Genomic DNA, 21,682 nt, shown 5'->3' on the forward strand with positions numbered 1-21,682 from the left:
TTGAGATCAAGTCTCATTCTGCCACCCAGGCTGGAGTGCAGTGGTGTGATGTCAGCTCACTGGAACCTCTGCTTTCAGGGTTCAAGTGATTCTCCTGCCTCAGCTTCCTGAGTAGCTAGGATTACAGGCATGAGCCAGAATGCTTGGCCCAATCACCCAAAGCTTGTGAAATGATACCAACTATCTTTGTTTGGGCTGCTGTAACAAAATACCATAGACTGGGTGGCTTACAAACAACGGAATTTGGTTTCCTGTAGTTTTGGAGGCTGGATGTCTGAGATCAGAGTGCCAGCATGGGTGGCTTCTGGTGAAGGCTCTCTTCCAGACTACAGATGGCCATCTTCATGGATCCTCACATGGCAGAAAGAGGGCAAGGGAGCTGTCTCTTCTTTTAAGGGCACGAATCCCATTCCTGAGGGCTCCACACTCATAACCTGATTTCCTCCTGAAGGTCCTACCTACCATCATCACGCTGGGGGTCAGGAGTATAAAACACATCAATGTGGGAGGACACATTCTGTCCATTGCACAAACTCTCTCCTTGAAATGGGAAAGGACAGAGGCCTTATGCTCAACCAGACCCAGTTTTGTTTTATTTTTGAGGTGGAGTGTCGCTCTGTTGCCCAGGCTGGAGTGCAATGGCATAATCTTGGCTCACTGCAACCTCTGCCTCCTGGGTTCAAGCCTCCTGAGTAGCTGGGACTACAGGCACACATCACCATGCCCGGCTAATTTTTGTATTTTTAGTAGAGATGGGGTTTCACCATGTTGTCTAGGCTGGTCTCAAACTCCTGACTTCAGGTGATCTACCTGTCTTGACTCCCAACGTGCTGGGATTACAGGCATGGGCCACTGCACCCAGCCCAGATTCTGGCTGCACCACTTTGCAGTTGTGTGTCCTTGGGCAAGGGACCCAAGATTCTCTGTATGCACCCTCAGTGGGGAAATGGGAGTAGGAATACCTATCCACTGTGTTTCAAACACAGCACTCAATCATTACTGTTAGTGTGTCAGAAGTTTAAAAGTGGGAAATGTTGGTCATTGCCTTCATCCTCAAGTCTAGGAACAGTATTAAGGGAGGATGATAGTATTTACAAAGGGCAAGTTTCTTGGGGCAGAGCATAGACCTTTTTGTCTCCCAGTAGCCATTTTTTGTTCCTGGGGAAGTTTATATACTTCTCACTGAAACAATCAGAACCATGCCTCAATTTACTTTTTTATTTTTTAATGAGACAGGGTTTTGTTCTGTTGCCCAGGCTGGAGTACAGTGACACATCATGGCCCACTACAGCCTTGACCTCCTGGGTTCAAGTGATCCTCCCACCTCAGCCTCCTGAGTAGCTGGGACTACAGGCATGCACCATCACACCGGGCTAAATTTTTATTTTTACATTTTTGTAGAGATGGGTTTCACTATGTTACCCAGGCTGGTCTCAAACTTCTGAGCTTAAGTAACCCTCCTGCAGTTCTGGGATTACAGTTGTGAACCATTGCCCCTGGCCTATTTTTTTTTTTTTTTTTTTTAAAGATTTTAAGTGTGTGACATTATGAGTTGGGTTGTGTTTCCTCAAATTCCTATGCCGAAGCCCTAACGCCTGGTACCTCAGAATGTGACTATATTTGAAGAAAGGGGTTTTTAAAGAGGTAATTAAGTCAAAATGAGGTTAGGAGGGTTAGTTTTAATTCAATATGACTGGTGTCTTTGTAAGAAGAGGAAATTCGGACATAGACCTGTACAGAGGAAGTTCATGCTAAGACACAGGAAGAAAATGGTTATCTACATGTCAAGGACACGGGCCTAGGAAGAAACCTTCGTATCTGACTTCTTGATGCCAGAACTGTGGGAAAGACAGTTCTGTTATTTAAGTCACCCAGTCTGTGGTACTTTCTGTGGCAGCCCGGGTAACCTAATACATATGAAATGTGGGGAATTTGGTTACAAGGCGAACAGTTTCTATGAAAACCTTTGCTAAATGACTCCACAAATGTTTTCAGTATTCCTGGCCAGAGCCTGGCTTACAATCTTGGAAGTGAATGAACATTCTTACTTATAAACGCTCCATGAGTTAAGAACTTAGGTACGAACCTTTTCTTGGTGTGTCCATTTGGTTTTTCATCAGGAGGCAGCTCAATAATGAGCTGGCAGGACTGAGCGTGGTCAAAGTTGTTTGGCGTCTTTGGTGAGCACTGAGTGTCCAGCATAAACACCTGTGTGGGTGTGCAAAGGTACAGTTCAGAACTGGGACTACAGGCATGCACCATCACACTGGGCTAAATTTTTATTTTTACATTTTTGTAGAGATGGGTCTCACTATGTTACCCAGGCTGGTCTCAAACTTCTGAGCTTAAGTAACCCTCCTGCAGTTCTGGGATTACTCATTCTCTGCTTGACCTGTCAGGGATCAGCTGGATGACCCTGGGCAAGTTGAGCCTCATCATAAGATGAGGATGATAACCGTTTCCTATTTGATATGCTTGTTGAGGGAGTTAATTGATATGTGTATACTACATATGCAAAGCATTAGAACAGAGGAGCCAATAATCAGGGTTAGCCGTTGACACTAATACTAGCGACCCTACTATTTCTACCATGTGACAATTCATTATACCCCAAATAGCAAGTATTGATGCTTAATATTAACTAAGAGTAAATAAAGAGAGGCTTTGTAAAAGATTCTCTCTGATTTTTGAGCCTGTTTGGTATCATATTCAACACAGGGATGAAAAAATGAGTTAGGACTTGTCAGGATTCCTGATGGTTACTGAAAGGGCCACAGTGCTCTACGAGGCATGGCAGATGTGACTAAGAAAATAGTGAGAACTTACTGGATCTCTGACCAACACTCCCCCGCCCAAATTTTATTTTACATGACTTAAAATACTTTCACTACTTTCCTCTGGAAAGATCAGAAAAATAAATAAATAAATAAATAAATAAATAAATGTATATATATATATATATATGTGTGTGTGTATATATATATGTATGTGTGTATATATATATATATTTGAGACAGGGTCTTACTCTGTTGTCCAGGCTGGAGTACTGTGGTGTGAGCATGGCTTACTGCAGCTTCGACCTCCCTGGCTCAAGTGAGCCTCCCACCTTAGCCCCTTGAGTAGCTGGGGCCACAGGTGTACACCACCATGCCCAGCCATTTTTTAAACATTTTTTTTTTCAACCAGGTGTGGTGGCTCACACTTGTAAACTCAGCACTTTGGAGGGCCAAGGCAGGCGGATCACGAGGTCAGGAGTTCAAGGCCAGCCTGGACAACACAGTGAAACCCCATCTCTACTAAAAATACAAAAATTAGTTGGGCGTGATGGCACGTGCCTGCAATCCCAGCTACTTGGGAGGCTGAGGCAGGAGAATCGCTTGAACCTGGGAGGCAGATGTTGCAGTGAGCTGAGATCACATCACTGCACTCCGGCCTAGGGGACACAGTGAGACTCTGTCTCAAAAAACAAACAAAACCACATTTTTTCTTTTTCAAGTTTAAGGTCCATGTGCAGGATATGCAGTTTCTTATATAGGTAAATGTATGCCATGGTGGCTTATTGCACAGATCATCCCATCACCGAGGTATTAAGCTCAGCATCCACTAGCTATTCTTCCTGATCTTCTACCTCTCCCATTCCCCACAGCTGCCCAGTGTGTGTTGTTCCTTGCTATGTGTCCATGAGTTCTCATCCATCAGCTCCCACTTATAAGTGAGAATGTGTGATGTTTGGTTTTCCGTCCCTGCGTTAGTTTGCTGAGGATAATGGCCTCCAACTCCATCCATGTTCCTGCAAAGGACATGATCTCATTCCTTTTTATGGCTGCATAGTATTCCATGCACCACGTTTTCTTTATCCAGTCTATCACTGATGGACATTTAGGTTGATTCCATGTATTTGTTATTGTAAATAGTGCTGGGATTAACATACAGTGCATGTATCTTTATAAATGGAATGATTTATATTCTTTTGGGTATATACCCAGTAATGGGATTCGCTGGGTCAAATGTTATTTCTGCCTTTAGGTCTTTGAGGAATCACCACATTGGCTTCCATCATGGCTGAACTAATTTACACTCCCACCAACAGTGTAAAAGTGTTACTTTTTCTCTACAACCTCACCGGTATCTGTTGTTTTTTGACTTTACTAATAGTCATTCTGAGTGGCCTGAGATGGAATCTCATTGTGGTTTTGATTTGCATTTCTCTAATGATCAGTGATGTTGAACTTTCTTTCATGTTTGTTGGCTGTATGTTTGTCTTCTTTTGAGAAGTGTCTGTTCAAGTCCTTTGCCCACTTTTTTTTTTTTTTTTTGTATTTTTAGTAGAGACGGGGTTTTACCATGTTGACCAGGATGGTCTCGATCTCTTGACCTCGTGATCCACCCGCCTTGGCCTCCCAAAGTGCTGGGATTACAGGCTTGAGCCACTGTGCCCGGCCCCTTTGCCCACTTTTTAATGGAATTGTTTTTTTCTTGTAAATTTATGTAAGTTCCTTGTAGATTTCATAAGAGATGGACTCTTAACGGTGTTGCTGAGGCTGGTCTTGAACTCCTGAGCTCAAGCAATCCTCCTGCCTTGGCTGCCAAAAGTGCTGGCATTACAGGTGTGAGCCACCAGGCCCAGCAAGATTAGAATGTTTTAAAAATACTTTCTTTCAAAATCTTGTAAGAATTCTCAGATTTTCAAATAATGGGTTAAGAGCGAATACAGAAGGAGAATTTGGGATTGAGGAAGAAATAGAGAAGTATTAAGAAGTGAAAGATTGGCCAGATCTGGTGGCTTATGCCTTTAATCCCAACATTTTGGGAGGCCGAGGTGAATGGATCACTTGAGGTCAGGAGTTCAAGACTAGCCTGACCAACATGGCGAAACCCTGTCTCTACTAAAAATGCAAAAATTAGCTGGATGTGGTGGTGCACACCTGTAATCTCAGCTACTTGGGAGGCTGAGGCAAAAGAATCACTTGAACCTGGAGGTAGAGGTTGCTGTGAGCTGAGATCGCAACACTGCACTCCAGCCTGGCAACAGAGCCAAATCTCAAAAAAAAAAAAAAAAAAAAAAAAAGGCAGAAAAAGAAGTGAAAGTTTCACTAAATAGTTCTCTGTTGCTCTTCACCGTTAATGATCTATTTCAGAAGAAGATTCCATTGGCTTTTTCATATTCTTGTTGTATGACTAGATAAGGTTGCACAGACCACTGTATGTACACGTGCACATTCTTTAGCCAGATGTAAAAACTGCTTATGTGGAGAAGCTATCCTTGTGGAGGGCCACCTTGTTGGTTTCTCTGTTCTCACTTGTAGCTACACCATTGCTGCAGCAGCCACAATTGCCATGCTGCTAGGAGTAGCTCCTTGTTGCAGCCTTTTCTTCTGTTCCAACTTCTGCAGACTGGCCATGGAGACTTCATGGGATGTGCTCCCTTCCTTCAGAGCCAGCAGAATCATCAAGTCCCAGATGTTAGGCATGTGCTCATCACAGGTGTGAGAAACCAAAGGTAGAAGATTCTTGTCCCACTACCTCAAGATAGCTGGGAAAAGCCCTGCGGAAGCCAAACCTGGCCAAGAAACTTCTCAACTAACTGAGCTCTTTACATGGGTAATCAGGGAATCCTAGATGATCAGTGTGTTAAGAGAAGATTTTAAGAATTTAAACACATCTGGTAGAGAAAGGGGCCTTGCCTTTTGAGTATAACTTCCAACTGTTTTCTTCAAATTTAACTCGAACGTGACAGTTCAATTACATTTGTAAAACTTGTTTAATATTTTAAACCCACATCATGTATACACATTAATATATATATGCAAAATAGTGTCTGCATATGAAGACCCAGTTTAGGCATGTCTGTTGCTATTACATGATGGAATATGTAGCCAGTCAATGGTTATTGGGAATTTTGTCCATTTCCATTTTTCACTACTATGAACAGCATGGTTATGAATATATGTGAATTCAGGGATGGCATTTAGCTGGACTGCTGCTTAGAGTCACATATAGGGTTTCCTAGAGGCAGACTGCCATATCACTTAGGAGCTGAGGGCATCTCTGTAGCTCATGACACTACTGTATTCTTCTGATATTTCTGTGATTCGGTTACCCACTGATTCAACAAAAACATACTAAGCATCTTCTCTAGGCCTTGCTCTAAAAATACCAAGGTAAATATACAGAATATGTTCTCTGCTCCTCAGGAGCTAACGATCAAATTTTGTGACTTCTTACATGTGTCTCAAGAAGAAAAAGCCATTGGTATATGATGATTCCTGCATGAGTGAGTACACTTGAACTGTAATGCTACATTCAACTCAAATTTAGGAAGCAATGTTTAAATGTTAAGTTCTGTGTTGTGAATTAAAGATATATATATATAAAAAAACACCCAAATGAGTGGCATTGTTAGGCACTCACAGTTTAGCAGTAACAATAATATTTAAGCGACTACTTATAGGTAGCTCAAGCAAGTTAGGTATAAGGGACAGTGACCACGCTGCTGAAATCATTCTATTGGATCTGGGCACTAGTGGATGCAACAAACAAGAGATGATGGAGAGGAGGTAATGCTGTTGATTGGGTCCAGTCATTCCCGGCAAAGAATGGTACTGGCAAGAGTTGGGAGTCACAAGATGTATGTCCCTCAGGGAATGAAAGGCAATTTGGTGATGCAAGACCTTCAAGGGAGGTCTCCTAACATGTGTTTCAAGTTTCTAGAGCCCTTGAGATCAAAAGCCCCCACCCTTACCTGCTGGGCCATGGCTCGAATGCGCCAGTACTCGGCCTCGGCACTTGGGGAGGAGGATGGGGCTGCCACCCGCACCTGGCAGCCTTCCCCGCTGAAGCTCTCCGTGCCACTGTGGAAGCAGCCCAGCAGGTCCTGGGGAGAAACAGCAGATGCCCAGTGAGTGCATCTCACTGAGGCCCAGCCTTGGATCTGAGATCATCACTGTATCTGAGACAAAAGTACAGGCCTAGCAACTTCTTTCTCACTCTCTGCAAGATCTAAAGTGAGACTGCCTGCTTAGAGGCAGAACCCACCAACATGATAAGGCATCAGGGAGCTAGAGACAGTTAGAAGTGCTCCAGGGAGGGCTTCCTTCCAGTGATGTACCTTCACTGGCTTGAGTGTGGCGGAGAACGCATCTTGCAGGGCACAGCAGGCAAGCCTCCACATCTCCTCAGTGAACACAGGGCCTGCTGTCACAAGGACATATCTGCCAAAAGAAACACGCAAAGGAGTCCTGAATCCCATTTTGTCGCCACAAAATTTAGGCCGTATAGACTCATGCGTAGATTTATTCTGCAGCTCCCTGGAAAGTCTCCCTATCTCTCAACCGTCTAGTATTCCACTGTCAAAATACTTCCTAAACCATTTTAATACAGAAATATCAACGATCCCCTCTACAAATAGGCCAACCATTAAACTTAGATTTGTATGCAAGACTGTATATATTCTGTACTGAATTTTGGATTCTAGTCCCATTTTCCATCACTCCTTTCCAACTAACAAGCAAAATGAAATCTCAAACTCTTATATTGTCACTTATAACTCTTATCTCAATGCTATTTGTTCATTCTGTTTTTCTGCTTGGAAAGTCCCCACCTTCCCCATGCTTGTCTACCTTAGAGGATGTGACCAGTGTCACTGCCACAACAAGACCCTTGCTGGCTGCCCTACGGGCACTTCGCAGTTACTCCGCACTGTCACCATTTTTCATGTGACCCTCTCTCTTGCTGTATCATTTTGAATAGGCTCTAAGCTTCTTGAGGGTAGGGCCTTTAGTTTAGATTACTTTCTGGGAACTGGAGTACTTAAATTTGTTTTGTTAACTTTAATTATCATGGGTACATGGTATATGTATATTTGTATGGGGTGCATGTTTTAATGCAAGCATGCAATGTATCCTAATCACATCACGGAAAATGGGCTACCCATCCCCTCAAGTATTTGTCCTTTTTGTTACCAGGAGTCCAATTACACTCTTTGTTATTGTAAAATGTACAGTATTGTTGACTATAGTCACCCTGCTGTGCCATGAAATACTCAGTCTTATTCATTCTTTCTGACTACTTTCTTTGTACCCATTAACCATCCCCATCCCCCACTACCCTTTGCAGCCTCTGGTAACATACTTCGATTGTTCAATTGTTTTGATTTTTAGCTCCCACAAATAAGTAAGAACATATATGATATTGGTCTTTCTGTGCCTGGCTTATTTCACTTAGCACAACCTCTCATTCCCTTTTTGTTGTAAATGACAGAATCCCATTCTTTTTTATGGCTGAATAGTACTCAGTTGTGTATGTGTACCACATTTCCTTTATGCATTCATCTGTTGATGGACACTGATAGGGTTTGGATGTGTCCTCACCCAAATCTCATCTTGAATTCCCATATGTTGTGGGAGAGACCCAGTGGGAGATAACTAAATCATGGAACTGGGTCTTTCCCACACTATTATAGTGAACAAGTCTCACGAGATCTGATGGTTTTAATGAGTTTTCCCTGAGCCAGTGGTATAGTTCCAGACCAAGTCTGAAAGCCTGAGAACCGGGAGATGTAAGTCCAGTCCAGAGGCAGGAGAAGACTGATTTTCCAGCTCAAATGGTCAGGCAGGCAAAGGACCGTCTTACTTGGCATTTTTGTTCTATTTTGATCTTCAACTGATTGGACGAGGCCCACCCCCATTAGGGAATGCCATCTGCTTTGCTATCTTCCCCAGTTTAAATGTTCTTCGAATCCAGAAACACCCCCAGAGACACACCTAGAATAACGTTTGACCAAATGTCTGGGTACCCTGTGGCTCTGAGCAAGCTTCCTCTTTGCCTGCCACCATCCACGTAAGATGTGACTTGCTCCTCCTTGCCTTCTGCTATGATTGTGAGGCTTTCCCACCACGTGGAGCTGTAAGTCCATTCAGCCTCTTTTTCTTCCCAGTCTTAGGTGTGTCTTTATCAGCAGCATCAAAATGAACTAATACACTTAGCTTGCTTCCAAATTTTGACTATTGTGAACATGCAAGGGCAGCTATCTCTTTGATATATTTATTTCTTTTCTTTTGAGTATATACCCAGCAATGTGATTGCTGGATCATATGGTAGCTCTAATATTAGTTTTTTGAGGAACCTCCAAACTGTTCTCCATAGTGGCTGTACTAATTTGCATTCCCACCAACAGTGTATGAGGGTTCCCTTTTCTCCAGAATTTGTTATTACCTGTCTTCTGGATAAGCTATTTCAGCTGGGATGAGATGATATCTGATTGTAGCTTCAGTTAACATTTCTCTTATGGTCACTGATGCTGAGCACCTTTTCATAGGCCTGTTTGCCTTCTGTAGGTTTTATTTTGAGAAACTGAACCAGAGTACTTTGTAAAATGCCTTACACAATATACATTTGCTCACTAAACACTGAAATGAACAATTATTAGCATATAGTCATTTTTAATTACAAAAGTCTGCTTACAGAAAGCAATGCAAAAATAGATGGCTACCACAAAGACAATGAAATTTCCTTAGATTTTAAAATAAAAACTCCAGCTTTGTGGAGAGCCAGGAAAGCTTTTGCTCACCTAATACAGGAGCAGCCCACTCTGGAGATAGTTTCGGTGGGCTTGGCCACACAGGCGACCAGCAGCTCGAAGAGCTCCTTCAGCATGGTATTGATCATGCTCTCGTACCTGATATCTACGGGAAACAGTAAAATCACAGTTTCACGCAGCTCTAGTGTAAAGAGATAGATTGAAATGGCCATCTACAGCAACAGAAAGTCTGAGTGATAAAAAGATATGCAGACATCTGGGAAAAAGAAATAGAACAATGAGAAAAATGGTCCTATCCTCCACCCCCTAAAAAACCAGTAAAACAATAATTTTCTTAGATTTTTACCCAATTTCAGCATGTTCCATCCACTTCTAGAGAAATAAAAATAAAATATGTAGTTCACTTTTATGTGTTCCTACTATATCAGAGTCTCACACTGTGCAAAGCAATACCTGGCCAGGAACACGTGGCTACCCTTAGGGATATGGTTACCAGTTACCACCTATATGTGGAAAAACTCACTTGTTTTCTTTTGCAATTGATGTTCTTTTTTTTTTTTTTTTTGCAGGGTAAATTGTCTTTGCTAAACTTAGACTCCCCTGGGGTCAACATCCTCCTTAACTTCTCTGTCCTTTCCAGCAAGGGAACCTCTTGTCTCACCGTGATATTCCATGCCTTCGATTTATAAGCTCCGTGGCTAGCATCAATGCTTCTTCTGCTCCTGGACACCTAGATCGTCACACATGCGGCTCCACTGGGACCACAGCAGACATACCCCTGCCTCTAGGTCCCTCTCCATCTGCTGGCTTCAGCTTACTGTCCATCTCACACTTTCACAGCCTCTACAAAGTGCCCTCAATATTAAAACATTTCTCTTCATCGCTAGCTTGTTAAGCTACTTCTTGCCCATAATAGAAGCCTTTTTAAAAACCTACCTCCTCCATTTAGCCTCCCCAGATGAAGCAGGATGACAGGAGATATCCACCTATCCCCCCAGGCTACAGGGATATTTCTTTATTATATATCTAAATTTGCCTCCCCTCTCCTAATGCCCAGGTATCCCAGATCTCTTACTATGTATTTTTTTTTTCTCTCTGTTTCTTTTTTTTTTTTTTTAAAGACGGAGTTTCGCTCTTGTTACCCAGGCTGGAGTGCAATGGCGCAATCTCGGCTCACCGCAACCTCCGCCTCCTGGGTTCAGGCAATTCTCCTGCCTCAGCCTCCTGAGTAGCTGGGATTACAGGCACGCGCCGCCATGCCCAGCTAATTTTTTTGTATTTTTAGTAGAGACGGGGTTTCACCATGTTGACCAGGAGGGTCTCGATCTCTTGACCTCGTGATCCACCCACCTCGGCCTCCCAAAGTGCTGGGATTACAGGCTTGAGCCACCGAGCCCGGCCATTCTCTCTGTTTCTTTTTTGATGGAGTCCTATGCTATTGCCCGGGCTGGAGTGCAATGGTGCAATCTTGGCTCACTGCAACTTCTGCCTCCCCGTTCAAGCGATTCTCCTGCCTCGGCCTTCCGAGTAGCTGGGATTATAGGCAGGTGCCACCACACTTGGCTAATTTTTGTATTTTTAGAACAGACGGAGTTTCACCATGTTGGTGAGGCTGTTCTCAAACTCCTGACCTCATGATCTACCCACCTCAGCCTCCCAAAGTGCTGGGATTACAGGCATGAGCCAGGTATTTTATTTTCTGCCACACATATATTTTGAGCATTCTGCTTGAAAATTTTGTAGACGACACATGGGTATGAATTTTCTCTTTGAAAATCTTCTTTTACAAGACTGGCACTGGCCAGTTTGTTCTATTTTAATAATTCCCAGGACAAAAACCCTGCATTTGTATTTGCATTAGGTATTTACTATGACTTTTTAAGACAATGATGCTGTCTACCAAAGAAATACCCAGAATGAACTGCTGTGGCACTTTAAATACCTGAATGTAGAAAGCTTTGAATGTGCTCCACCACCAGCTCACAGGACAGTCCAATAGCGTGCTTGAAGTTGGCAGAGGCCACATCCCAGTAGGAATGGTCTTTATGGCTACGGCGGAGCCACAGAGACATCACAGGAAGGAGGAGGTGAACCACTGCATAGATACCGAACCCTGGTCCTAAAAAAGAAAAGTCAGCATAGCAACAATCTGTAATGAAAGGGAAGCTCTTTGCCTTCACCTGACATTGTTGTTCTCTTTTGAAGGATCCCTGCATTTGCTGAGAAAGTGCAGAGAAAAGAATTTACTGCTGATGGGGGAATGTACAGTCTTCAGTGGCATTTTCCCTTTTTGTTTTCGCAGGATTTTAGTTATGTGGGCAATATATGAATATATTCCTAAAACATTCAAATATTGCTGGTAAAGCTAAAATATCACCTTGTCAACTCCTAGGACCCAGAAGTAAACACACAAACAAACATGTATAAGAAAATACCCTTTGAAATCTAACTCTATATATTTATGAAATCTAACTACATGGGGAAATGTAGAGTTTTGTTTTTATTTTATATAAATGAGATAATGTGAACTTTGCTCTGCATACTCATGTTTTTCACTTAATAATAGTTGTCAGAACTGGCCATGGCAGTGCACGCCTGTAATCTCAGCTACTCTGCAGGCTGAGGTGTGAAGATTGCTTAATTAAGCCCAGTAGTTTGAGACTAGCTTGGGCAACACTGTGAAATCCCTTCTCTTAAAAAAAAAAAAAAAATTGGCTGGGCATTGTGGAGTGCTGGTAGCCTCAGCAACTCAGGAGGCTGAGGGGGAAGGATCACTTGAGCCCAGGAATTTGAGACTGCAGTGAGCTATGATCACACCACCTGCACTCCAGCCTGGGAAAGACCTCCGTTTCAGAGAAACCCCCAAAATGTTAGAGATTATTCTTTGTCAGCAAATTTGGATATTCCTCGTTTACTTATCCATTACAAACTTTACAACAGTTTACTTATCCATTTCCTTACTGATGAACATTTATGGTGTTTCTAATTTTTTTTTTGTTTTATAGACTATGCTATGATGAAAATCATTGTGCTTATTTGTTCAACATTGTGGAAATGTTGAGGAATCTTTGAAGTTATGATTACAAAAGCAAAGCATCCATTTTATAATAAGCATGGAAATTACATGAGAATACAAAAGAAAAAACTCACCTAGAGACAGTCACATTTCGATGTATTTCCTTTTAGGACTTTTTGAATGCATGTCTGCTTGTATTTATAATTGCATAAAATTTCATATAGTTGATATTGTACTCTGTAGTATGTGAATTTTAACATAAGGCTTTGTAAATATTCACATCATTAAATATTATTCGCAGATATTTTAATGCCTGCAGAATATTTATATGCTTTTATCACAATTAACTGCTTCCACTTTAGGGTGTTCATAACTTTGGTATTCAAGGTATTTCAGCAAACATCTTATATATACAATCTTGTCTTTATTATTGATAATTTCCTTAGATGACATGCTTCTAGGAACAGAAGGGGATTAAATGCTCTTCACACAAATTTAGTGGCAATCAGTGTGAAAGCAGAATATGGTACTGATCAGTACAACAGATTTAGAAATAGCAGTATGCAATTAATTCTATAAAATAGCTACTTATTCTTTGATGGAAGGCTTTTAACCTTTTAACATGTGGGAGTATCTATGGTGGTTTGTTTAATAATATAAACTTTGCTATAGATTTATGAAAAAGTGTCAATTATCAAGTCTTCATTATGATGAGTACAGACCTCCTCTTAGCATGAAAGTGGCTTCATTTAGGATCTGATTCTATTAGTAAAATACATTTCAATAAAAAAATTTTCTTTGATCTTGAGAAACTGGGATGAATACATGTATATACTAAAATTGATTAATTCACAATAAATAAATTCCTAAATGTCATTCTTTTCTTAGACTCTCAGGTGCATTGTACGAGGTGAGCACTCACTGTCTTTTTCCAAGTTTAATCCCCTATGACCCTTGCACAAATGGGGTGTTGGTATCTTAATACTGCATATAACTGCAAGTGGAAGACCCAGTGAGCCTAACCAACAGCCTAGGGACCAAGAGCATATGACTGTGAGATCCTGCCGCAAAGGAAGGCTGTGACCATGGAACACGGCAAAGCCAAATGGTTCATGGAGACACGGATGCCACAGCCTTGGTCTGATTAACGTGGACATCCCGCACATCCAAGTAACTGGCCACCACACAACATTTGTAACCAGACTTCTAGGAAGGAATGCAAACACTAAACAGGCCATATCTTAAACATCACTACCATTCAACAAACATTTATTGGGCATCTCTTACACGTGTGAAGCTTTGTACTAAGTCTAGGAAACAGTGAAAACAGGTAGACACCTGCAGAAATAGCCTCCTGAAAAGAGTTATATGTATAAGCATTCCCCCAAATGACAGACAGAGAAATACTTACCTGGTGTTTTGGTCACATCTCTCAATAGCTCAAAGAGTAAATCCAAAGTTGGTGGTTGGTGCTGCCGTGGACAATTGGACACAGCCGCTGTCAGCTGCTCCAGCAGGATTATCCAGACTTCTATCAGACCTGGAAACCAAAAAGCAGACCAGTAGGAAATTCAGTTAGACATAATAACAATCCCAAGATCTTATTAAACATTGTATGTAAACTGCCAAGTGCTATACAGATGTGAGCCATCACCCAGCGTCTTAGTCTTCAGTGCCCACAGACGTGAGCAGATGATGATTTATGTGTTCTGACAAAGTCAAGGGGAAAAATACCACTCACATTTCCTCCTTCTTCCCCTTTAATAAAAACGTGATAGAGTAAGGAAATTTTTTTTTTTTTGAGACGGAGTTTCGCTCTTGTTACCCAGGCTGGAGTTCAGTGGCGCGATCTCGGCTCACCGCAACCTCTGCCTCCTGGGCTCAAGCAATTCTCCTGCCTCAGCCTCCCAAGTAGCTGGGATTACAGGCACGCGCCACCACGCCCAGCTAGTTTTTTGTATTTTTAGTAGAGACGGGGTTTCACCATGTTGACCAGGATGGCCTCGATCTCTCGACCTCGTGATCCACCCACCTCGGCCTCCCAAAGTGCTGGGATTACAGGCTTGAGCCACCGCGCCCGGCCTGAGTAAGGAAATTCTAAGTTGAAATGGCTGTCAGGTTTCTAGGGAGCTGATGATCACAAATCAATAAGATAGCCATCCAGTTCCATCACCTTCATCTATCTTTTTTAAAAAATGATTTTATGGTGGTAAATATGTAGAACAGAAAAAGCCATTTTAGCCATTTCCACAAGGACAGTTCAGTGGTATTCATGACAACAGTGTTGTGCAACTATCACTACTGTTTCCAAAACATTTTCATCATCTCAAACCAAAACTTCGGAGCCATTAAACAGTTACTCTCCTTTCTTCCTCACTCCTGTCCTTTGTACCTCTAATGTACTATAAATTATGGTTGATTTTGAGGTGTGATAGTGGTGTCATGCTTATGTTTGTTATCTTTAAAGAACACACACAGAAACATCTACAGATAAAATGCTATGTTGGGGATTTGCCTTAAAATATCGAGAAAGAGGAAGAGAGAGCAAAGATAGACATGATCCAAGATTAGCCATAAATTGGTAATAGTTGAAGCTGGGTAAGTATATTATTCTGTTTAGTTCTGTATATTCAACATATAAGTATCTGTATATGTATATATTATGTATGTTCAAAATATACAAGTCTTGTATATGTTTGAAATTTCCATAAGGGAAAAATGTAATTATTTGCCTTTGAAAACAAGAGAAATAGTATCTGAGAATGTATCAATGTCGAGGATTGTTTAATTTTTTAAAACTAATTTAAAGCTGTTACTGATTTCCTTTTTTGTTCTTATTTACTACATCTACGTAATAGTAACTTTAAAGTCCTCGATATATTGATTATGTAGAAATCTTAGATAGGTGCTGGACTGAACTGTATCCCTTAGAAGATGGAGTTCCTAGAAAAAAAAGTCAAAGATTTGCACAAATGGGAAAGAGAATGTGGCCATTACATACACAACTGTTTACAGCTGTTTTAAATAGTGTTATTACAGATAAACAACATTAACTTCTGCTTATAATCATCTGGGTTGGAGGTTTAAAATGCTAAGTAAAACTTGTTCTTATCTAATCATTAAATTGAAACCTCTATTAGGCAATATCTAGCCACCTTCAATACTTTAATTGTTCTCTACATTAGATATTTATTCTTTCCTATAATTATTCCTCACAACTAAACCGAACTTGTGAGATTTTGTTGTTTATAATCTCCATCAAAAAATTTAAATCTCTTAGGCACCCCCATGAAATAAATTTGTAACATCCAAATAAAACAAAAACAAAAATCTTCCCCTCAGAAGTCCTTTATAAAAGAGTTGGAAATAACTTATACCCAGAAATTAGACCTATTTGAGGGTATGATATCCAATTCTAGATATAGAACAAGACAGGGTCTTCTGAGACAGGAGACAGAAGACAGAAGGCATGAGCTTGAGTTAATCCATCTGAAAATGATCCAGTTACTAGCTTGAACTCTGATTCACAGGAGATCACATGGGACCTAATTTGAAACAAATTCTTTAAAATCATTCCTTTCGTGAGCCTTCAGCGTCACCAGTCACAAATAGATTCTCTCTTTAGTAATGGCTTAATTTCCCCAATCTCTAACCAAATAGTCCTGTAGGAAGCAATTGTATAATGATTTGTTTTCTAAAAGGTATTAAAAGACAATTACCAATTTAAGTACCTGGGCACCAATGGAACTTCATTCCAATTTGCTAAAGTCGAGAGAATTGAGAGTTAGGAACTACTTACATGAAATTTGCAAATCTGCGCTAGTTTTAAACAGAGGAATCCATTTTAAAAGGATGGGTATAGAGGTATCCATTGTAAAGTGATGTTTTTGAAAAGTCCATGGAAACTTTAAGCAGACTTCTTGTGACAGAATTACAAAAAATAATTACAAAAATAGATGATCATTCTTATGATCTATGCTATGGTTTGACCATTTCCCCCAAAGTTCACATATTCATGGCAAGTGCATCTGGAGTCTTAGGATTTGATGCCTGCTCTGTTGGGTTTTTGGACTCACTTGGGGCATGTTACTCCTGTCTTGCCTATTTCTCCCCCTTTAGAATGTGAACGTCTGTCCTATGCCTTCCTACCCTTGTATTTTGGAAGCATGCAATTTGTTAACTTCACAGGCCCACAGCTGGAGAGAAATTTGCTTTGGAATGAATCATGCATTACTTTAAACAATACCTGATTTAGACGAGACTCTTGAGTTGGTGTTGAAACAAGGCTTTGAGACTCCTGGGATGGAATTAATGTATTTTGCATGTGAGAAGAACCTGAATTTTGGGGGCCAGAGTGGAATGCTATGGCTTGAATGTGTCCCCCAAAATTCATGTGTTGGAAACTTTATAATGCAACAGTGTTGACAGATGAGACTTTTAAGAGGTGATTAGGTCATGAGGGCTCTGTCCTCATGAATGGATTAATGTTGTTATCACGGACGTGAGTTAGTTATCTCGGGAATGGGTTCCCGATCAAAGCATGAGTTTGGCTCCCTTCTCTCCCCACCACTCTCAACTCCTTGAGTGCTCTCTTGCCCTTCCTCTGTGGGATGATACAGCAAGAAGGTGCTCATCAGATGCCAGCCCTCAACTTTTGGCTTCTCAGCCTCCGGAACTGTAAGAAATAAATCTGTTATTGATAAATTACTCACTCTCCGGTATTCTCTTATAGCAGTGCAAAATGGACTAAGACAATTTCCAGAAGCTTAAGATACTTTGTTTATGACTTATGCTTCTGGGAATATGAACACAGCAAATAACCTGGTTTAGTCCAATCAATTAACTTACCGGTGTCATCATCAAAATCAGACAGGACTGATTCAATTCCATCCTCACTGCTGGCTGACTGTTCTTGAAGTCTTCGAGGCAAGCTGGCAAGTCTCCCACTAAGGAATATTGGCTTCAAGGGCATTTTGTAGATTTTTGCCAATAACTATTTAAACAAAGACAAATTGCAATTATATCCTGGAAAAAGCTTCACTGTGGGTGTTACACAGTCATGAAATGATACACTAGTACTAAAGGGAGATGGGAAACTAGACGTCGAAAGTTTGATTGTGATTTGGATTTATAAAGGTAGCTTACAAGAGGCATTTATCCCATGAAACAGATGAAATGGCATTCAATGGCAACAAAAAAGTAGACAGAAAAAGGATCCTCTGGATAATTTTCCAGTATTTTAATTACATATGAGTTTTATAGACTTTATAAACCTACCCATGGAACCATGAAACATGTCAAGAATTTTTGCCTATAGGAAAAAGTGTTCTGTGGGTATCACCGAGAGGTCAGTCCACAGGCCAATGAGATACCAGACTTTGACTTCTCCTTCCCTTTACTCAACCTCTCAGGAAACACAGGGAGAAGAGCACTTGGAGAAATGGAGGCTGGAGCCAGGAGGGAAAGAGGAAGGTCTCAGAAGCAGAGCCAGCAGAGTGGCCCGGGCTCTTCATCCCCCTCTTGTGACTACTGACCAGGCCCCCGTGGGGTCTCTGCTACTGGGACAAACTTCCGAAGATCCTTCTGTCTTCATTAATGAGAATCCTGCCATGCCCACATTGTTGGAGGAACCATGGCTGTGAGCAAACAGACAAAATTCCTGTCCTGGTGGGTCTCACCAACTACAATCCTTTCTAAAATAATCACATTTCAGACATCAATGCTACAGAAAAAACTAAACAGGTGGTACTAGAAATAGTGAAGGCCGGGCATGGTGGCTCACGCCTGTCATCTTAGCACTCGGGAGGCCGAGGCCGGCTATTCTCTTGAGGTCTGGAGTTCGAGACCGGCTTGGACAACATGAGAAACCCTGTCTCTCCTAGATACAAAAATTAGCTGGGTGTGGTGGCACTACTTGGGAGGCTGAGGCAGGAGAACCTCTTGAACCTGGGAGGTGGAGGTTGTAGTGAGCTGAGATTGTGCCACTGCACTCCAGCCTGGGCGACAGAGCAAGATTCTGCCTCAGGAAAAAAGAAAAAACAAAACGTGACCACACAGGGGACTCTTGGCAGGAGTTGGCAGATCCTTTAGCCCTGCGCTCTGAGGAGGTGACGTTTCAGATGAGATCTGGGAGATAAAGAGTGGCACCTAGAATCTGTGGAGAGAGTCCCAGCAGAGGAAGCAGCGATGGCCCTGGGCAGTAATGAGCAGGTATATTTGGGGGAGGGCAGAAGCCCAGCATGGCTGTAGCACTGTGAGAGGGAAGGACGTGAGGGTGGGGAGGGAGCCAGGCAGGGGTCATGTCACACGGGGCCTGGGGAGGCAGCTGGATGGAGAAGCCAGGGATGTGTGTCCCTTCTTAAGCCATGGGCTCAGTGCTGTCCCCAGGAAGAGGCTGTACATAGATCCCCAAAGAGGCCCAGGGACACCGTGTGGGAAGACAGGTGAGCAAGTACTGAGAGAGGTGTGTCACTGAAGCGTACAAAGAAATGGCTTCAGGGAGTGGGCACATCATCAGGCAGAGAAAAATGGGCACAGTGACACTCATTGCTCACTTTGACAAGCACTGTTTTATTCTGCCTTTTTACTAGATGAAAAAAATTTTTTTGAGACAGAGTCTTGCTCTGTCACCCAGGCTGGAGTGCAATAGTGTGATCTTAGCTCACTGCAACCTTGCAACCTCCGTCTCCTGGGTTGAAGCAATTCTCCTCCCTCGGCCTCCCAAGTAGCTGGGATTATGGACCTGTGCCACCACATCTGGCTAATTTTTGTATTTTTAGTAGAGATGGGGTTTCACCATGTTGTCCAGGTTGGTCTTGAACTCCTGACCTCAGGTGATCTGCCCATCTCTACGAGGTGATCTTGACTGAACATGTCTTTCTTTTATTAATGTCCCTCTTCACCACTTGCACCACCCCCTCCACTTTTTGGTGCCCTCAGAAAGACTTTCCATGACCTCGTGACTCCTTCCCCTAAAACCTCATGCAGACACAGAGATTCCGGTAGTTCGGGCCTCTGAGTGTGAGGGAGAAGTTTCAGAGATCTCAGCATGCAATGCTGTGTTCTAGTATGTTTTCATTATTTGCTTTCCTTCATAGAAAAAGGAGATGCAGACTTCACATCTGAGCCCCAATCTACTCAGAGATGGCAAAGCATCTCTCTTGGGCTTCGGCAAAAGACCCCCATGCGCATTGTGAGAGCATCTTCTGAGGCAGGTTTCCAGGCCTGGCGCTCAGCTGGACCCCTCCCCTACCTGAGAGCAGCGCCTGAGGTAGTCCAGGGCTGGGAGGCACAGGTCTGTGGACGGCGCTCCGGGTGCCGGGACACAGTCTCCAATCTCTTTACAGTCCACCTCCCCTAGGGGTGGCATAAGGACAGAGACCAACAGTGTTAACTCTTGCGGGCTCCCTTCAACAGGAGACCTGTTGACTCAATAGCACTAGTGCACCAAATAGCTACTAAAAGAGCTAGAGAAAAGGAGAAAAATGACTTCAAACTGCACAGCCCTGAGGAAAATCATTTCAGCCATTCTCTCCCCTGCATGTGCACATGTTAAATACAGTTGGGGCCAGGCGCGGTGAGTGGCTCATGGCTGCAATCCCAGCACTTTGGGAGGCTGAGGCGGGTGGATCACCTGAGGTCGGGAGTTCGAGACCAGCCTGACCAATGTGGAAAAACCCTGTCTCTACTAAAAATACTAAATTAGCTGGGTGTGGTGATGCATGCCTGTAATCCCGCTACTGGGGAGGCTGAGGCAGGAGAATCGGTTGAAGCCAGGAGGTGGAAGTTGTGGTGAGCCGAGATTGCACCACTGCACTCCAGCCTGGGCAACAGAGCAAGACTCTGTCTCAAAAAAAAAAAAAAAATACAATTGGGATCATACTGTGCCACGTATCGTTTTGTTGAGATGATATGGTTTAGTAGCTCCCCCTTCCACTAATCGATGTACGTGTACATGGGTACACGTACAAAGGGACCTGCTGTTAGAGGGAGTAACTTGATGACAGAGGACAATCCCAGAGGCAAGTCCTGGATTGGGCTGGAATGAAGCACTTCCCTCTCTCCATTTGGAAAAGGATTTCTTTCCCTGCCGGTGTGTAGCATTAAATGGTGATGATAAATGAGGGATCTGGGAAGAGTCTAAACATCTGGGGTTTGGGGACAGAGACTACTTAATTGCATTTAAATGGTTTTTCTATTTTTTTCTAGAGATTTAACATGTCTGCAGAGGGGTATCTAGGTTTTTCTGTAAGAATAGTAACTGAATTATTAGAATTTCTCTTCTCATAATGAATCCATTTCTATACGTTTAATCAAATAATTTCATTTATTGTAATTGCTTCTAATTGTCTACAATTGTAAGAGCTAGAACCCTCCCCAGTGAGTAAACAGACATAATTACTAGGCGTTAGTTAAAATTTAGAAGAGGCATGTTTCTCCTTTAAAAAAAAACAACAACAATAAACAAAACATTTCTTATGTTTTTGATCAAGGGTTAGCAAACTTTTTGGCAAAAGGCCAGAGAGTAAATACTTCAGGCTCTGCAGGTCACACTGTCTGTATTGCAGCCACTCAACTCCATCACAGTAGTTTGGAAGCAGCCATCGACAAATGAGCATGCTATGTTCTCATCAAACTGCATTTATAAAAACGGTGGGATATAGCTTGCCAACTCCCAGTTTAGATGAACACATTTTATAATATAAACACACAGACCAGGTCAAATTCCTGTTGAAATAAGCAGGTGGGAATTACCAACACATTCATTTCCTATCCATGATTACAGCAGGCATCCCAAAGGTTTTGACTGTGGCCACTGTGTATTTGAACACATCCAAGTCTATGTGAATGGCATGCCCTGGAGCCAGGCAGGACACAGGCACCAAGACTATACAGGGGGCTTTACCTTTTCCATTGAACCCAGGCCCCATGCAAATAACTAACTCCATCTTATAATTCACAGAAGGAAAAAAACCGAGGCTGTTTCCAATATCTTCTATGTGATGGTTTATTTCGGGTGTCCGCTTGACTGGATTGGGGGGACCCAGATGACTGATAAAGCATGATTTCTGGATGCATCTGTGAGGTTGGTTCTGGAAAAGGTTGGTGTTTGAGTCAGACTGAGTAAG

The 21,682-nt window shown here is 42.3% G+C and overlaps 1 protein-coding gene across 2 annotated transcripts in view; it reads right to left on the bottom strand.

Moving 5' to 3' along the window:
* Positions 1 to 21,682, bottom strand: part of ARFGEF3 (ARFGEF family member 3) — a 174,178-nt gene that overhangs the window by 11,256 nt on the left and 141,240 nt on the right. For both annotated transcript variants that reach the window (XM_003926873.4, XM_010337561.3), the window contains 8 exons: positions 19,807 to 19,910; positions 17,403 to 17,547; positions 13,966 to 14,094; positions 11,481 to 11,657; positions 9,569 to 9,683; positions 7,109 to 7,211; positions 6,743 to 6,874; positions 2,087 to 2,208 (listed from right to left, as the gene is read on the bottom strand). In XM_003926873.4, coding sequence (XP_003926922.4) covers positions 2,087 to 2,208; positions 6,743 to 6,874; positions 7,109 to 7,211; positions 9,569 to 9,683; positions 11,481 to 11,657; positions 13,966 to 14,094; positions 17,403 to 17,547; positions 19,807 to 19,910 — 1,027 coding nt within the window. The remainder of the gene's footprint in view (positions 1 to 2,086; positions 2,209 to 6,742; positions 6,875 to 7,108; positions 7,212 to 9,568; positions 9,684 to 11,480; positions 11,658 to 13,965; positions 14,095 to 17,402; positions 17,548 to 19,806; positions 19,911 to 21,682) is intronic.

Source organism: Saimiri boliviensis, chromosome 4 (genome assembly GCF_048565385.1).
Source record: "Saimiri boliviensis isolate mSaiBol1 chromosome 4, mSaiBol1.pri, whole genome shotgun sequence".
Classification (NCBI taxonomy): Eukaryota; Metazoa; Chordata; class Mammalia; order Primates; family Cebidae; genus Saimiri; species Saimiri boliviensis.